Source organism: Aspergillus welwitschiae (assembly GCF_003344945.1).
Source record: "Aspergillus welwitschiae strain CBS 139.54b unplaced genomic scaffold BDQ94scaffold_15, whole genome shotgun sequence".
NCBI classification, from domain to species: domain Eukaryota; kingdom Fungi; phylum Ascomycota; class Eurotiomycetes; order Eurotiales; family Aspergillaceae; genus Aspergillus; species Aspergillus welwitschiae.
In genome coordinates this window covers 489,355-505,249 of record NW_020798709.1, presented here as the reverse complement: position 1 = coordinate 505,249, position 15,895 = coordinate 489,355, and the positions used below count along the sequence as shown (strand labels likewise).

Below are 15,895 nucleotides of genomic sequence, written 5' to 3'. Positions count from 1 at the left end.
TGTACATACTCCATCAACATGATCCCTCTCTTCCCAACGACCTGTCTCCTCCTCTCCCTCCTCTTCATCCTCATCCAGCACCGCAACGCCATTCGCTCTATATTCCGGAAACATACTACTCGGAGTTACACCCGTCTCCCCATCCACGAACACGAAGTCGAACTAGATCATCTTCACCGGTATGTATACTACATCTACATCACCCCACGTCGCTCGACCAATCACATCAGCTCCATCCTTAGAATCTCACCCATCCTACTAAACTTACCAGGCACATCAAGCAATGAGAATTACACCCCACGCACAATGACATGGATGAAAGATGACTAACAATACTACATCCCGTTTCAGTGATTATCGTCTCACCACCAATAGCCCTGCTTATCCCCCCGCAACCCCTCTCTCTCGATACTTCGACCCAGATACATCCGTCATATACCCGGAGGTCATGGAGCCGCCCTTTCCATCTATTCCGGAAATGGAAGAAGATTATTATTCGGCGGATGGAGACGAAGATGACGGGGAATGGGTCAATGGGATGGTGGATTCAGTGGTGAAGTGGGTGGTGGAAAAGGTACAGGAGGGGCCTTCTGATACTACCACTACCACTATTTGATGTGATGGGTTTCTTTGTTGTGGCTATGGGATATAACATAACAGAGGACATGCCGAGGCCCTGGTGTGTGAGGGAAAATAGGTCACATTATTATGATCTACTTCTAGGGACCTCACGCGATCGCGGGCCTACGTCACCGCCGATACCGAATATTAAGGCCCTGCAACCTGCAAGCCACGGCTTCTGCATGGCTTTGTGGCAGTGGTCAGCCTGGTGCCTTGGCTCTGGCTTGGTTGGATCTAGTAAGCGCCACGAGCGGACTTGATCGCGAAGAAGTTCATTTCGTCTATCATGTAATATACCTTTCATATGTATCGCTGCAAGTTGAAATGTACAGATCATAAAATGCCATCTATATAATCAAAAGCCTACGGGGCACAGTAGCCGCCATCAACCACAATGTCTGCTCCAGTGGTGTAGCTGGATGCATCCGATGCCAGGTACAGATACGCGCCCTTGAGCTCCTCGGGTTCTCCCTCGCGACCCATGGGAATCTTGTCCTTCCAGATGCCCTTGACATCATCTGGGATGAAATTCGAGATCTCTGTCGCGATGTATCCGGGAGAAACGGTGTTGGCACGCGCAAACTTAACCCACTCGACAGCCAGCGACTTGCCTGCATAGGGGATTAGTACATTGCAAGTCTATGCCTACAAGGTTATTCCACTTACAAAGATGGATGACACCAGCTTTGGAGGCGTTGTATGCTGCCTGCATCTGAGGGAAGTTGACAATGTGACCGCTCATGGAAGCGGTGGCCACAAAGCTGCCATAGGTGAAGTTGTTGAGCGCGTTACCGTTGATATCGGTGCCCTCCTCCTTTTGTCTCCTCCAGTGGGTTGCCGCTGCCCTAGCGCAGTAGAAAGTTCCGTTCAGGTCGACATCGACAACACTCGAGTAGTGGTCCAGTGGACCGTCAACCATGGGACCTTTAGTCCAGGGGATACCGGCATTGGCGATGAAAACGTCTAGTCGGCCATTGAAGTCTTTCACAACCTGGTCAACGGCCGCCTGCACGGCTTCGGGCTTGGTGATTTCGACCTTGTACGCCTGGGCTAGATTGAGCGTTAGTAAAGTATGTCTGACGGTAAGCGGGGAAAATGGTTTGAGGGCTACTGACCCTGGACACCATACTTGGAGGCAATCTCCGCGGCCCGCTCGATGCAGTTGGGGTTGCTGCTATACCACAAGGCCACATTTGCACCAGCTTCAGCCAGGCCAATAGCTACGGAAAGGCCGATGCCAGCACCGGCGCCGGTAACGATGGCAGTCTTGCCCTTCAGTGAGAACATGCTCAGCAAGCCGGGGTGGGCTGGAGCGGTAGTGTTGTTATGGACAAACAGTCCATGCTCCACAGGGTTGGCAGCCATTATCGGGTCTATAAGTGGGAGAGGGGAGCAATGAGAGAAGTTTCAAGGAAAAGGCAGGAGAGGCAGGGAAGAACGAAGTGAAGATGCGAGACAGGCTGGCCAGGTGGCAGGCAGCTTTATACCGCGGATTGGAGCTTAGATATACACCACTACAGTCATCAACGAAAAGACTATTAGAACAGCAAGCCCACTAGGAGACCCCCGCGCCGGTGAGGGGTCGACTGGGCCATTGCCCCCCCTCTATGCAAATGGTTGGCTCCTTTTCTGGAGTCGCAATATTCAGAGTTTGGGTTGGCTATCGAGGATAAGGTCTAGTTGCCCCGACTGGCCACGCTGACTCCATCCAGCTTTCTCGTCTGGTGGGTTATGGTGACGCTAAGCGGTCCCAGAGTCTCCAAGGCGGGTGAAATGGCCCAGACTGGGGAATTCGGGCGTGGGTTGACAACAGGCGCCCCATGCCCTGCTTCTGTAGCATTCGTTTGTCTTCTTTATCTCACCGAGAGTCCCCATCGGTATCGGGATCGGGATTCTTTTGGCATATGACGCCCTTCATCAGACGATGACCTCGGAAACATCAGGAGACACGAGATCTGAACGCCGAGTACTATGTCGAGGTTGATCAACATCGTCTGTTTCTCCAAATCCGAGAGGCCGGCGGATCCGGACGCGGTGTATTTCCGTCCCGCACCCCGTGACAGCGGCTGCCCGATTGGGGTCTCCCGGGGAGTCTCCACTTCCACCTCCACTTGCGCTTTTACCACGCGAAGCTGGGAAGGTCAATAGACACGCGCAGGGAGCTGCGTTGCTGAAGCATATGTTTCATGGCCTCAGTGATACTCATGGTTTTGTCAGGCTCGAGCCTGCATGCGGCGCCATATGGCATGCCAAGAAAAACAGCTGGATTCCCTCCAACCAGGACGTACAGTTCTAACAAAGTAGTAGTAGTACTTGCTGTTGCTAACTAATAGTACGAATGATGGTTGTTCGCACGATAACGGTCTCCATGAAGAGGGAATAGTTGGAATCTACCAGGTTCCACGAGCTCCAATAGTGCTCAATCCTTGATTGTTTCGCTAACATTCTTCCAGTTATCAGTGGAAACTCTACGGCCTCCTGTAGATCTGCTTGCATCTTGGCGATGGTCTATTCTCGAGTTATCTTCTAAATTGAGACATTACAGGAATTCTGGGACCGAGCTTCAGTTTGATGAGACCTCCCTCTCGCCAGTCAATAGCCTGCCGGGGAGGATGGTTGGTTGACATCGCAGCATTCCTCGCGAGCCGACAATAATGCTACCACATTCCCATGCCCCAGCCGGCTGCCATAACAAACGCAATGCTCCCTCACGAGCGCGCGTTTCCTCCCATCCATCATGGATCTCTCTGTTCTCTGATTATTCTTGTCCTGGCGTTTCCGTGGCTAGCAATTGCTACTCTTGCCTGGTCTTCGGCGCCGTTGAATGCCGTCCGGAACCTTTGTGGAACTGGTATAGACACTGGGCCAGGTACCAGCTCGAGTGTATGGGTTAACGCATCTCCACAAGTCTAAAGGAACCAGGGTCTGCCAGCTCTGGCACCGAAAGCAGGAAGAAGCGACAATGCCGCCATTGACCACGGTAATAGCGATAGCCGTGAGCTGCTCCGTCGTCTTTATAGTTTCTGCTATAGTTGGCACGGTCATCTGGATAAGAGTCCGTCAGGATCGTCTGTCGCTGGCGGTGGCAAACGCGAAGCAGGATGGATATGCTCTGCAACAATACCAGGGGGAGACGCTGACGGAACTCTCGCGGGAGGAGGGCACCGCATTGCGACAGTATGGACAGCTCCCATACGGAAAGCCGTCTGAGTGGGGAGTTCTTTCATCTCGCGAGAGTCTCATCCAATCCCCGGCGGACTCTGACACATCATCTCCTTTGGATGAAAAAGCCCGTGACATACGTCGTTCACTATCGCGGTCCCTGTCAAGCCGCTCAGCGCGACTGTCACGACATCTCCTAGGACCACAACGCCTCAGCTCACTGTCTCCACTGACAGAGCATTCAGAGAAGCGGCAATCGACTTCACCGACAGTATCTGGAATTGATGATGCCGTGCCGAACTCTGCTGTCGAGGGTGCGTTCGAGCTGGCGACGGAGACCACACCGCGGCATACTCCAGACAGAGAAGAAGAGCAATTGAGAGCAAGCCTCACCAGCCGACCAGGCTCTGGGGCATGGCCACTGAAGCATCATAGGGAGCGGTCCGGCAGCCTGTACCCGCTCATGGAGGATAAACAAGACGGTTGCAACCCATCAAATAGCAGGGTACGAGGGGGAAGCATTACTGCTCAAACGGCCGGGTCTGCACCCGAGCAACCTGTACCCCCACCACCATGTGCCTATCCACCAAATCGCTTCCGTTTGTCAAGGAACGACTCGACCTGCCTCTCATCGTTGAGCCTCGAAACCGCAGACAGCTCTATTTTGGAAGACAGCAGAAGAACGTCAACAAATGTCGACAGTACTTTCACATCGCCAGCTCTGCCTCCGTGTCCTACGTTCGCGCCGTTTGATGCCAACGATGTCGGACGGATGGAATATGACCGAAGAGGTCTTGGGGTAATTCCAGCTGTACCATCTCAATTCGTCTTTCCGTCAAGTTCTGGCACCGCGTGGGAAGCCCAGAGGCTCGAATCACCCCGCAGCTCTCCGCGTCGGAGCTTGACCACACGGAGTCCGAATCATTCGTCGGAACGCATCAGTCCATCGCCACGACGGAGCGAGTCTCTCACTGATAACAAAGCCAAGCGAGACTCGTCCCTGTGGGTGAAGCCTCTGGATCTGAGCCGTCCACCTTCCCTCAATCCAGTACCTAATGGAGCCTTGGTGCCACACTTCAGTCAAATGCAGCGGCGTTCGATGTATAGCGATCAGCGGAAAGAGCTCGATCCATTTTACAATGTGATGAGCAATTCTGTCATGAGCACTGATCCCCGATTGAAGCCTAGTTCTACTGGAATTCCGGATGGTCCTCTGCTAGGCCCGAATAGCCATCTTAAACCCCCTCTTCCCTCTGCACTCAAAGGAAGCAGTGGCACTCGCAAAGGCCATCGGCGGCAGAACTGCGTTCGGATCTCAATACATCCTCCAATCACCTTTAGTGGCCCAGTGTTCTCGCCCACGGCCGAGGAGCCTGAGGAGACCGAAGAGATCGATACCAGCCGGGCACAAGTTCCTAATTCATCAATCTCTCAAATCTCACTTCAGTCCAACGGTTCAGGCCTTTCAGTGAGTCGATTCAGCCAAGACGAGCAGCAGAAGGAGAACCCGCGAGTTACGGAGATTACAGATGAGCCACCCCGCAACTCGCAGGGAGGACCGCCCAAGCTTAGCGTGAACTCCCCTACCGATGCCGGGGATCGCACTCTAAGTATTATGGACATGGAGAAGTCCCTGCCTGATCTTGTGACGACTCTACCGCCCCCCAAGATTGATACCAGCCTGTCGAAGACGCCATCTCCGGAAAAGAATAGTCCGATCTGGATGATTCCACATTACAACAGCTCGCCGACGGGTTTTGAAAACTCCTCGAACCCTGGCAGTCCGCGCCGTACAGCCGTCAAGGGACCGCGTCAACCTCCGCCACGATCAACAGCACGCAGCAGCTTCCGCTCACTGAATCCCCTTGATGATAATGCCATGACGCAGTCAAGTCCGCCGATGCGTCATTCGCGTGGTCCCAGTATGGGCAAGGAACCAGTTAGAAATGCAGCCGAATCACCATTGCGTCCGAAGAACGACCCCCAAAACATGGTGGCTCCGCGGTACCACGGTAGTCCGCATCAGATTGTTTCTCCGATCAGACACTCTCAGGCGCAGCTCTGGCGGCCAGCGGCCGCTGTGCCAAAACCGCCAACTGCGAACAGCGGTATCATAGTTCCCATTTGGGAAGACCGGGCTTCGGAACCCAAGGGAAAGGGTCCGCGGACTTCTTCAGTTCTTTCGCCCAGCGAACATTCAGCACAAGTTGGGCGGGCAAAGAGCCACCGATTAAAGCCCGGCCCCGGCAGTGCCCGACACGGATTTCGAACCCCGACGAAAAAGCCTGTTGGACTGGGTATTGGAGCAGCTACACCGGGAAGCTTGTATGATGGGGATGGGTTCCTGAAAGAATAGGTGCATGGAAGGACTGATAGTTGGCAGCGGCGTTGATTGTTTCTCGTGTTTCCTTTGCTTGGCTAGCGTGCGGGCGTGTCTACCCTCCACTGTAAAGATGAACGTAGGTAATTGGTAGGACTAATAAAAATACCTTAATCTAAACATGATGGCCATGATCTTCTCGAAGCACTCAGTAATTGATCTGTTTCATAACAAGGTACTAGCATCTATCATTACAGGAATATTCCCCAACATACACCTATGCATACATACACCATAGGTAAGTAGAGATACAAACAAATAGGAGCAAAGAGCCCAAGAGAGGAGGATAGAAAGAGTCCTTCTAGTCTGTCCTCCTCCACTTCGTCTCCTCCCCTCCATTTCCATCCCCATTAACACCCTCCTGCCCATCAACCGCCCCCTCATCCTCCTCCCTCTGCCTCACTGTCCCAGCCCCCGGCCCCAAAGGCAACGTCGGCTCCTCACCACCAGCAATCCAATTTCCCTCCTCATCAAAAAATTCATGCATATTCTCCGCCGTAATCCATCCCGAACTCCCTTCGACCGGCGGCGGCAACCCGCCCTCCGCACTGCCCATCGACACTAACCCAGATTGAAACGCACCTTCCTCTCCTTCATAATCATCCTCGTCCTCATCACCGGGCTCAACCGGATCCGGGTGCAGATTCGAGCACGCAGACACAGCAGCGTAGAGGGTCTGGGTGGGCGTTTCGGGCTTTTCGTCCCCTTCCTCGGCGGGGGAAGAAGATTCTTGGGTGGGAGTCTCCGGGACGACTGTTACTGTGAGGGCGTCTTCTTCGTCGTCGGCGGAGGAGTAGGAGGAGGTAGTCGGGTTGGCGATTTGCATGTACAGGCCTTGCACTTGGTCTTCGGAGCTGGGGAGCTGGAGGCGCTGGATGGCGTGGAGGGAGATGGAGGGGTAGGGGATTGAGAGGCCGGTGTTGGTTGTGGGGTTGTGGAGGAGGAATTTTCTGGGTTGTTATTAGCATCTCTTGCATACAGTTCTGGTTGTGGAGGGATGAGAGATTGGTTAGGTCGGGCTACTCACTCAGACGTAACCCACACGTTCACACCGGAAATAACGATCTCCTTGTCTCCCTCTTCTTCAGTGGTGCCATTTGCGGTGGAGGCTTCGCGCAGAGCACCTAGTGCTGGGACTGCGAGGGCTTCGCGCTCCAGGAGCACGAGTTTGCAGTTGTGGTGGTGGGAGTAGAGGATTGGCGGACCGGAGTGGAAGGAGCTTGGGGTGCGGGATTGGTGTTCGGCGAGGGGGATGAAAGTTGTTGTGTCGGGGGGTGCGGCGATGGATTCCATTTTGGAGGACGGAGTTGCTAGTTTCGAGGTGTGAGGTTGAGGAAGTGTGGTGGTGGTGAGGGAGGAGGGAAGAAAAGAAGATGATGGAGCTTTTGCGGGCGGAGCAAAGCTAGATTATCAGTAGCTGATGATGGCAGTTGATATCCGCCGGGCGGGTGGGGGGGTCTACCACGGTTTGTTTCTACGTCGGTTTCGCTGCTTTGGATAGGTGTACTCTTGCGGAAATTATTTGGGAATATGTGATGTTATTATGATTGATGCTAGGCTCGTTTATTGGTGATTGTTTGAGCTAGCTGCTTATGGGTACCAGATATGGTTATATGGCTGTGCTCTTGCTGGCGCAGGTTGCGGACTGCCGCGGTTCAGCTAGTTCAGATGCACAGCGCCCTGCACTGGTGATCTCTTGCAGATTATGGTGCGCACAAGCTTGAACTTTATCCTGGCATGGGACGAAGGAGTGCGCTACTATCCCCGCCAAAGCAAGGGCCCATAGCATCCACCTGCAGCGGTTTCAGCAGCCACAGCGCGGTTCATGGCCTTCCCCGAAGCCACCCCCGGTATGTTGTATTTCAAACCATCTGCGCGCAGCTCTCATTTCACGTCCAGTCCACCAAATGCTCTATCCAATTCTTCACCTTCATCTCGTGGTACCATGGACGGTAGTGCGGCCGCACTGGGGTCGGAGAACGAGCTGTCTAAGAGACTAGGTTGAGGTTGGCCCTGTGCTCTAGGGCCAGCAGCCGCGTTACTCGGTTGAAGTAGTTTCTCGTCTCTGTCTAGCCATCCGGGAGCCACACGTCGCTTCTCTGCCAGGTCGCGCTGGGTGATTGAGTCCTCCCAGCCCCGGATTGCCTTCTCGGCTTCGGCTCGCGTCTTGTTCAGGTGCTGCTCGAGGGCGTTGCAGGATGCTAAGATCTCTTCTGGGGAGGCAGCATGCTCGCCACTGGCTGAGACCACATAGCGAGGTTTGACATCGGGGTTACTTGAGTCGACTGTTACTGAAGGGGGGATGGTCGAGGGAACGGACTTGTAGGTGTAGGGGAGAGTGACGGAAGTGGGGAGATTGATGAAGGGGGAAACGGTCAGGGGGACCTGAGCCAGCAGGGGATGGGGGCCTGTCTTAGTCAGTTGATAAGCCAAACAGGAGTTGGAAGACGTTACTGACGATAGGACTCATACATGGTGGATGATGGATTGGATTGAGAGTAACAGGAAAGAGCGAGGAGAGACAGGACAAGAGTATCTCCGTCTACCTGAGTAATGATGGCATGAGATCCCCCGCGGGCGGCGTAATTAATTACAGGGACTGTAACGAAGCGGGAGTTATCCGCCGGCTGAGAATTACCGTATTTACGGTTGGTCTGACGTCGAGGGAGTCTCGCAATGAAGAGAGAGGGAGAGATTAGATTCAATGAATCTTGAGCACGAAGAGGGGGGGCTAGTTACTTAGTAGTTTGCATCTTACACGATAATTGGCTTATTCTTCCGAGTCCATCTTTTCTAGTGACTCTCTGCAGAAAAGGTGGTCAGGCTGTCTTTTCAGCCTCTTTTCTCCAGCCTTGACGATATCGAGCTGAAGGCCGACCATCTCCTATTCGGGTTGCACTGCCCGGCGCCTCTCCCCATCTTCCTCCTCTTCGCTCGTCCCTCTCGTCTTGTCCCTGACCCACGCTTTAGCCTCAATTTTTCCAACCCTATTTCGCTCCCCTCCTTGTCAACTTCGGAATCGCCACCTCGTAGGATTTTTGGTGATCCGTCCAGCTTGTTCCTACAACGGCCAGTCCTCGCGATCTCCGCCTGTCTCGTGTGTGAAATCCAATCCCGCCGCCGCTTAACCCCCCACCAACAACTGGCCTCCGCGCTGGTGTCTTTCCCCTTTTCTTCGCCTCCTCGCAACCCCCCGGGGCACGACGTTCTTGTGATTTCCCCAGATCCAAGATCTACGTCCTCCCTGTCACTTGAGTCACCATGGATCGCACTATCGCGCGTGCGGTGACGGATAAAAAGCCGGTCCCGGAGATCGACTTTACGTTACATGTTATGGAAGATGGCACTCAGGTGTCGACCTTGGAGCGAGTAATTAAAGGTAACGCCACAATGTTTTTCTTCCTACCCTCCTTCTACTTTATTATCGGGATGAACACCCCATTAACTACTCTATGGTCTTTCAGAGGTGCAAGCGCCGGCGTTGAACACCCCGCCGGACGACCTGTTCTGGTCTCGTGAAGACCCTTCCAAGCCCAACCTGCAGTTCCTCAAGCAGCACTTCTACCGCGAAGGTCGTCTCACTGAAGATCAGGCGCTATGGATCATACAGGCCGGTACTCAGCTTCTCAGGGCTGAACCCAACCTGCTGGAGATGGATGCGCCCATCACCGTGTGCGGTGATGTTCACGGACAATATTACGATTTAATGAAGCTCTTCGAAGTCGGCGGAGATCCGTCCGAGACGCGCTATCTCTTCCTCGGTGATTATGTGGATAGAGGTTACTTCAGTATTGAGGTTCGTCTGATCGCAAACTGTCTGGTAATTGCCACACCCACTGACTCGCGTGCTACAGTGTGTCCTGTATCTCTGGGCTCTGAAGATCTGGTATCCGAATACGCTTTGGCTCCTGCGGGGTAATCACGAATGTCGGCACTTGACGGACTACTTCACCTTTAAGCTCGAGTGCAAGCACAAATACAGCGAGCGCATTTACGAGGCATGCATTGAATCGTTTTGCTCCTTGCCGCTGGCGGCGGTCATGAATAAGCAGTTCCTCTGTATCCATGGAGGTCTCAGCCCCGAGCTGCACACTCTGGAAGACATCAAGGCGGTATGTTATAGGCTGAACACTACATCGGTTGGACTGGTGGCTGACTTAGCGACAGATTGATCGCTTTAGGGAGCCCCCGACTCATGGCTTGATGTGCGACATCCTCTGGGCCGATCCTCTGGAAGACTTTGGGCAGGAGAAGACTGGAGATTACTTCATCCACAACAGCGTCCGCGGATGCTCGTATTTCTTTTCGTACCCCGCGGCGTGCGCGTTCCTCGAAAAGAACAATCTCCTCTCCATCATTCGGGCGCACGAGGCACAAGATGCCGGTTACCGCATGTACCGCAAGACACGTACGACCGGTTTCCCCAGTGTCATGACCATCTTCAGTGCTCCCAACTACCTGGATGTCTACAACAACAAGGCCGCCGTCCTGAAATACGAGAACAACGTCATGAATATCCGACAGTTCAACTGCACGCCTCACCCGTACTGGCTCCCCAACTTCATGGACGTCTTCACCTGGTCTCTTCCCTTCGTCGGTGAGAAGATTACGGACATGCTTATTGCCATTCTCAACACCTGCTCTAAGGAGGAGCTTGAAGATGATACCCCCACGTCCGTCTCGCCCACCGCCGCACCCCCCTCTCCTCCTGCAGCGATGGATGTTGAGAGCAGCGAGTTCAAGCGACGTGCGATCAAGAACAAGATTCTTGCCATTGGACGTCTGTCGCGTGTATTCCAGGTGTTGCGTGAAGAGTCCGAGCGGGTCACCGAACTCAAGACCGCTGCTGGAGGTCGTCTCCCGGCGGGTACTCTGATGCTGGGAGCGGAGGGTATCAAGCAGGCTATTACCAACTTCGAAGATGCTCGCAAGGTCGATCTGCAGAACGAACGTCTGCCCCCTTCGCAGGAGGAGGTCATTCGACGCAGCGAGGAAGACAGACGCATTGCCCTTGAGCGGGCGCATCATGAGGCAGAAAACGATGCCGGGCTGGCAACTGTGGCCAGGCGGATTAGCATGTAAGTGAAGCAGAACGATTGTTCCGGACCATCGTACTAACAATTTCCAGGTCGGCGGGATCGGGCAAGACTCGGCGACAAAGGGATGCTACTCGGGACTCTCGAGAAGCATGAGCGATTAGGAAGTAACTGGGTGTTCCATCTGAACCAGCATCTTTCGAAGCGGCATGCAGAGGTACTGCATTTCGGGGTACTATTTACTCCGTGTATGGGCCGAATCAATTGTCACCCCAAAAACGCGAGCGTGGTGACAGTTGCAGTTGAGTAGCTCCTATACATTGTCGCGAGAGATTACTGTATTGCATAATGGAGAGGTGGACAGGGGGGGCTTTTGTGTAATTCCTGCACAGCAATCGAGCGTCCGTGACGACTCGACCATGAGTTGATGAATCGATACACCATGAATTGAGCTGTTCGTATTGTACAGACTAGTTTATTAAAATAGTCAATCTGATTACTGTGGATTATCGTTACCCCATACTCCATAGCCACTCTTTCAAATCTAAGCTATAAGCTACGCTACGCCAAGACCGCCGAAAGTCCCGCGCCAGAATCTCCGACCGGCCCTGCCTACATCCTCCACCACCTCCTCCCCCATCCCATCCTTCTTCACCAAATACGCAGTCAATGCCTCCCAAACTCCGCGGCACGCTCTCCAAGAGCCTGTCGCAGATTCAAGACTCCTCCTCATCCTCCTCATCAGTATTCTACTGCCCGTCTTGTTCCACTTGGCGCCGTTCTCTCTCCTCGCGTCGAACCCGACTACAATTACCACAGCAACAACATCAACAACAATCATGGGCATCCTTGCAGCGTAGCGGCATTGCGACCACTTCTGTCGTTCACACAAGACATATCCCTCCCCGATTGAAGGATCTACATGAAGCTTTGAACCGGGTCAAGGATGTTGCGCCGGAGCAGGTGAATTTGAGTCGGTTGCAGCTTGCGTTGAGGGGATTGGAGAGTGAGAAGCCGGTTGTTAGAGTTGCGGGTAGGTCTTTCTCTTCTCTCTCTCTCTTCTAGTACTTCATGTTTTGGCTGGGGAATGCTAATGATTGGGCCAGTTCTGGGTCTGAATGATGCGACTGCGGCGCGCAGGCTCGTTCGGTTGTTGTTGGCGGATCCGCTGAATTCGAGGGAGAGCTGGGAGGATGCATTGGATGCGTATGGTGAGGATACGGAGAGGGGATTGTTGATTCGGTAGGTCCACATTTACAAATACATGGTATTAAGAATGGGGGATAGGTACTAAGTTACATGCAGGTACGGCGAAGTCTCCGAAACAATCCCCAACGATCTCCTCCCTACGATCTCGGTGCCCTCGCCCATTCTGAAGAAGGGGAATTTGGAAATTCTCGTTACGACGCTCGGTGCTGAGTCGGCTGGAGTCGCGGACGCTACTCAGTCTCATCCATTTACGGCTGACACCTTCCTCGTGCCTACGGTTACGATCCGCACGTCGCATTCCGGCCGGCATAATATGGTGCGGTATCCTGTGCATCGAAGCATTGTATGCGGTAGCGGTGTCGATGGGTTTCTGGCGTATAGCGGACTGATGGCGCGGTCGGACTTGAAGAAAGAAGCTGTGTCGGTCTTTGGGGCTATTGAGCTGGCGGTCACGGAGCCACAGAAGTACGACGGCCGGGTCGCGTTCGTGGACATTGACAAGGCGGATGAGGCGTTGGCAAAATTCCGAGAGTCAGTGCAGAATGCGTCGCTCTACGAACGCGGCTGGAACAGCAGTGGTGTGCAACCAGTGGTGGACTGGTTGTCTTCGCTGCGAGCTGAGGAAGGGACGCTGGATCCGTCCTTGCGGACGTTGATCACTTCTCTTCTGGATGCCGCGGAGGCTGGTGCAGCCGCTGCTGAGAAGAGGAAGCTGTTGGAACAGGAGAGTGGCGCTGTGTCGTGGGAGACTCGCGATATGCTTGAACGATCCGTGTCCGAGTGGGCGGAGCGCGGGCACAGGGAGCTCCGCAGCTCACTCGAGGAAGGGTTTGCCAGCAAGCCGTGGCGCGGACTGGCTTGGTGGAAGCTGTTCTGGCATGTGGACGACGTGGGAATGATCACGTCGGAGATTCTGGGCCGGAAGTACCTGCGTCAGGCCGAGAAAGAGGTCATCTGGACTGCCGGCCGGTTCCAGCAGGCCGGATTGACCGATGCGACTCCCATGCAAGAGGAGCAGACGTCCTGGCCAGCACAGATTGCGACCAGTCGTCGCCGGCTCATGGAGACGACAGTGCCGTCGCTGCAGGCATTGGCGCAGCGTCTGGTCTTGTTTAGCATGTCCACGACCACCCTGACCTCGGCATTGTCAGCGCTAACCTACGTCTCGCTGCCGGCTGCCACCATCTACGAGACCTGCACGATGGCCGCCATCGGTTTGATCTACTCGCTACGCCGCCAACAGCGCAAGTGGGAGTCCGCGCGACACTGGTTCGAGAACGAAGTGCGCGAAGACGGCCGCACCGCGCTGCTGGAGACGGAGACGCAGCTGCGCGAGACCGCCCGCGAGGGTGGCCGACAGGTCGAAGAAGTGACGGCGGAGAAGGACGCCAGAGAGACGATCGAGCGCGCACGCGCAGCTCTGAAGGAGCTCCAGTAGAGGCAGTTGCCAGCAGATAGGGTACCTAGCTAAGCATGTCATGTACAATAGACTCATCCCATCATCCACCTTCCCATATCTGACCCATAACTTAATCCCCCCCTAACTAAGTTCAATACTCCCCTCCGGTACCCCCTTATAACTCCTCAACCTCCTCGCCAAAAACTCCATCACGGGTCTCATCTCATCCGCATTCCGGGGCATCCCATCCCCGCGCCTCTTATACCTGCTCACCTCAACGAACTCAAACCACTCCTTCGTCCTCCTCACGCCCGCAGCACTCACAGCCGTACTCCTCTCCCCTCCATCTTCCTTCCCCGCAACAACCAACACCGGCGTCCTACTCTTCCCAGTCCCAGACGCAGGTGCTTTCCCAGATAACCCCACCGGCGCACCAATTGACACCACGCCTCCCAGTTCCCGATCCCCATCTTTAACCCCCTCCGATAAATCTTTAAAGTGTCTAGCAACCTCCAACCCCACCATCCCCCCCTGCCCGATCCCAAACACTATAATATCCCGTCCCCTGTATCCGCACTTCTTCAGTAACGTATCGACAATCACCTCCTGTATGATTGTCTTCGTGGAGCGACTGAACCCGGCGTCCATGTCGAGGTCCCCCGCGGGGCTGAATGTGATGTCGTCGCCCCAGTGGAAGCCGCCTAGGTCGAAGGGGAGCGGGGTCGGCGCTTGGAGGGTGAGGATGGTGGTTTCCGGGAGGTTGAGGGCGCGGGCGAGCGTGCTGAGGTTTTGGCTTGTGTCGCCGATGCCGTGGAGGAGGAGGAGGATGTTGGGGGAGGATTGAGAGGTGGTGGAGGAGGAGGATGATGGGGGGGTGATGGTTAGGGTTAGATGTGAGGGGAAGTGCGAGGGGCTTGGGGGGGTAGGCATTTTGATTGTGGTTTGATTTGGAGTGATGTAATTTAGAGAGAGGAGCAGGAGTTGTAGATGGTCAAGTCGTGTGAGTCTTGTGGTTGTAGTTGTGGTGGTGGGAGACAGTAGTGTGAGGTTGGCGGGGTTGTTTGGTTATGATTTCTGAGTGTTGTGGTGGTTGTGTATTGGGTTCGTAGAGAAAAATAATACGATAAGTGTTAAATACTTTGTATATCTCTCGTAGCAGGGATAGATTCTTTGGGGTTGTTATAGCATGTAGTCGTAACGATATAGAAATTGATAAGAGGAATGTTGGTTGAAGTTTTGAAGCTCAAGCAGTTAGTTTCCTGTTTGGGACTAGTGCATATGTGGACAGTCTGTTAGTCCAGTTGATTGTATGAATTAGTCTGCAACGAGGCATGCGTGCAGTTCTAGACCACTGTTGACTTAATATGACTGCTTATTTGGTCATCCTGCAAGGTTCTCGCTTGTCTATATATATTGTATATTCTCTTGTGATTACAATTCAAACTTGATCATTTGTTCAAAAAACAGCCATGTGGTGGGACTAGCCCAATCTCCTCGATGATATACCTAGAGAGAATAGAAGTGCTATGCGTGGATTACTCCAGACTTAATTGGCATGGTCACTGCCTTCCATTTGACAGTGACATCTTTGCAGGTTTTTACACGTTAACCTGACGGGTGTTTCACTTCTTTAGGGTCTCGTGCCTCCCTACTTGCTTTTACAGCCGTCTCACTTCTTCATTTTACTTCCTGTTGTTATATTCTCTAAAAATTCTCTGGATTTTATTGAAAAGCTTCTTATAAGCCAAAGTAAACGAACTGGAGGAATTTCAACACTTTGTCACTATATGCAGACACTAGGAGTGAAGATGGGCATGAGGGTGTGATCGAAGTCATGTATAATTTGAATGAGAGGGAAATTACTGGGCTGCAGGCTAGAAATGAGGTCACAGAATGAAGGATGAAGCTCGAGTGGGATCTTATGCTTGGGGTTTCCATGTAATTTGTCAGTGTAATGGAGATTGAACATTGTCGTGGGTAGTAAGATTTCTAATAGTACAACTATGGCGAGAATGAGTCCTCAGTATTTCCGAATCCCATTCTAGTAGTCTCTTGTATGAGCCGTGATTGTGTTCCAAACTCTTAACT

At 53.5% G+C, this 15,895-nt stretch overlaps 9 protein-coding genes across 9 annotated transcripts; 4 read left to right on the top strand and 5 right to left on the bottom strand.

The window, feature by feature from the left end:
* Positions 1 to 397: 397 nt before the first annotated feature.
* BDQ94DRAFT_143456 (putative carbonyl reductase) lies at positions 398 to 2,587 on the bottom strand. The gene is made up of 3 exons (XM_026766234.1): positions 1,737 to 2,587; positions 1,288 to 1,671; positions 398 to 1,232 (listed from the first exon to the last, which is right to left on the bottom strand). Exons 1-3 carry the CDS (start codon positions 1,984 to 1,986, stop codon positions 985 to 987), a joined length of 882 nt encoding a protein of 293 aa, XP_026626649.1. The 5' UTR covers positions 1,987 to 2,587; the 3' UTR covers positions 398 to 984.
* A 696-nt stretch (positions 2,588 to 3,283) lies between these two features.
* On the top strand, positions 3,284 to 3,582 carry BDQ94DRAFT_143455 (uncharacterized protein). The gene has a single exon (XM_026766233.1). It carries the CDS (start codon positions 3,292 to 3,294, stop codon positions 3,532 to 3,534), a length of 243 nt encoding a protein of 80 aa, XP_026626648.1. The 5' UTR covers positions 3,284 to 3,291; the 3' UTR covers positions 3,535 to 3,582.
* A 1-nt stretch (position 3,583) lies between these two features.
* Positions 3,584 to 6,139, top strand: BDQ94DRAFT_170227 (uncharacterized protein; the record flags this gene model as incomplete). Its single annotated transcript, XM_026771447.1, has 1 exon — positions 3,584 to 6,139. One exon carries the CDS (start codon positions 3,584 to 3,586, stop codon positions 6,137 to 6,139), a length of 2,556 nt encoding a protein of 851 aa, XP_026626647.1.
* A 325-nt stretch (positions 6,140 to 6,464) lies between these two features.
* Positions 6,465 to 7,456, bottom strand: BDQ94DRAFT_170226 (Voldacs domain-containing protein; the record flags this gene model as incomplete). The annotated part of the gene is made up of 2 exons (XM_026771446.1): positions 6,465 to 7,113; positions 7,191 to 7,456. 2 exons carry the CDS (start codon positions 7,454 to 7,456, stop codon positions 6,465 to 6,467), a joined length of 915 nt encoding a protein of 304 aa, XP_026626646.1.
* A 231-nt stretch (positions 7,457 to 7,687) lies between these two features.
* BDQ94DRAFT_143450 (uncharacterized protein) lies at positions 7,688 to 8,727 on the bottom strand. The gene is made up of 2 exons (XM_026766232.1): positions 8,622 to 8,727; positions 7,688 to 8,571 (listed from the first exon to the last, which is right to left on the bottom strand). Exons 1-2 carry the CDS (start codon positions 8,635 to 8,637, stop codon positions 8,048 to 8,050), a joined length of 540 nt encoding a protein of 179 aa, XP_026626645.1. The 5' UTR covers positions 8,638 to 8,727; the 3' UTR covers positions 7,688 to 8,047.
* A 45-nt stretch (positions 8,728 to 8,772) lies between these two features.
* BDQ94DRAFT_143449 (Metallo-dependent phosphatase-like protein) lies at positions 8,773 to 11,718 on the top strand. The gene is made up of 6 exons (XM_026766231.1): positions 8,773 to 8,833; positions 8,903 to 9,542; positions 9,628 to 9,959; positions 10,018 to 10,275; positions 10,331 to 11,241; positions 11,292 to 11,718. Exons 2-6 carry the CDS (start codon positions 9,425 to 9,427, stop codon positions 11,353 to 11,355), a joined length of 1,683 nt encoding a protein of 560 aa, XP_026626644.1. The 5' UTR covers positions 8,773 to 8,833; positions 8,903 to 9,424; the 3' UTR covers positions 11,356 to 11,718.
* A 123-nt stretch (positions 11,719 to 11,841) lies between these two features.
* BDQ94DRAFT_143448 (uncharacterized protein) lies at positions 11,842 to 13,964 on the top strand. Its single transcript, XM_026766230.1, has 3 exons — positions 11,842 to 12,232; positions 12,306 to 12,441; positions 12,505 to 13,964. The coding sequence occupies exons 1-3, from the start codon at positions 11,869 to 11,871 to the stop codon at positions 13,844 to 13,846; spliced, it is 1,842 nt and encodes a 613-aa protein (XP_026626643.1). The 5' UTR covers positions 11,842 to 11,868; the 3' UTR covers positions 13,847 to 13,964.
* Positions 13,949 to 14,737, bottom strand: BDQ94DRAFT_170222 (alpha/beta hydrolase; the record flags this gene model as incomplete). The annotated part of the gene is made up of 1 exon (XM_026771445.1): positions 13,949 to 14,737. The coding sequence occupies one exon, from the start codon at positions 14,735 to 14,737 to the stop codon at positions 13,949 to 13,951; it is 789 nt and encodes a 262-aa protein (XP_026626642.1).
* A 411-nt stretch (positions 14,738 to 15,148) lies between these two features.
* Positions 15,149 to 15,781, bottom strand: BDQ94DRAFT_143446 (uncharacterized protein). The gene has a single exon (XM_026766229.1). The coding sequence runs from the start codon at positions 15,743 to 15,745 to the stop codon at positions 15,545 to 15,547; it is 201 nt and encodes a 66-aa protein (XP_026626641.1). The 5' UTR covers positions 15,746 to 15,781; the 3' UTR covers positions 15,149 to 15,544.
* Positions 15,782 to 15,895: the final 114 nt, after the last annotated feature.

Excerpts from the sequence above, each read along its gene's own strand:
- BDQ94DRAFT_143455 (XM_026766233.1), top strand. The coding sequence starts at position 3,292 with ATGCCCCAGCCGGCTGCCATAACAAACGCAATGCTCCCTCACGAGCGC.
- BDQ94DRAFT_143446 (XM_026766229.1), bottom strand. The coding sequence starts at position 15,745 with ATGGAAACCCCAAGCATAAGATCCCACTCGAGCTTCATCCTTCATTCT.
- BDQ94DRAFT_143456 (XM_026766234.1), bottom strand. The coding sequence starts at position 1,986 with ATGGCTGCCAACCCTGTGGAGCATGGACTGTTTGTCCATAACAACACT. Across the intron at positions 1,672-1,736 it reads CTCCAAGTATGGTGTCCAGG|CCCAGGCGTACAAGGTCGAA; the intron begins GTCAGTAGCCCT and ends CGCTCAATCTAG. Across the intron at positions 1,233-1,287 it reads AGCTGGTGTCATCCATCTTT|GCAAGTCGCTGGCTGTCGAG; the intron begins GTAAGTGGAATA and ends TCCCCTATGCAG.
- BDQ94DRAFT_143449 (XM_026766231.1), top strand. The coding sequence starts at position 9,425 with ATGGATCGCACTATCGCGCGTGCGGTGACGGATAAAAAGCCGGTCCCG. Across the intron at positions 9,960-10,017 it reads GAGGTTACTTCAGTATTGAG|TGTGTCCTGTATCTCTGGGC; the intron begins GTTCGTCTGATC and ends CGCGTGCTACAG. Across the intron at positions 11,242-11,291 it reads GTGGCCAGGCGGATTAGCAT|GTCGGCGGGATCGGGCAAGA; the intron begins GTAAGTGAAGCA and ends AACAATTTCCAG.
- BDQ94DRAFT_143448 (XM_026766230.1), top strand. The coding sequence starts at position 11,869 with ATGCCTCCCAAACTCCGCGGCACGCTCTCCAAGAGCCTGTCGCAGATT. Across the intron at positions 12,233-12,305 it reads GCCGGTTGTTAGAGTTGCGG|TTCTGGGTCTGAATGATGCG; the intron begins GTAGGTCTTTCT and ends TGATTGGGCCAG. Across the intron at positions 12,442-12,504 it reads GAGAGGGGATTGTTGATTCG|GTACGGCGAAGTCTCCGAAA; the intron begins GTAGGTCCACAT and ends AGTTACATGCAG.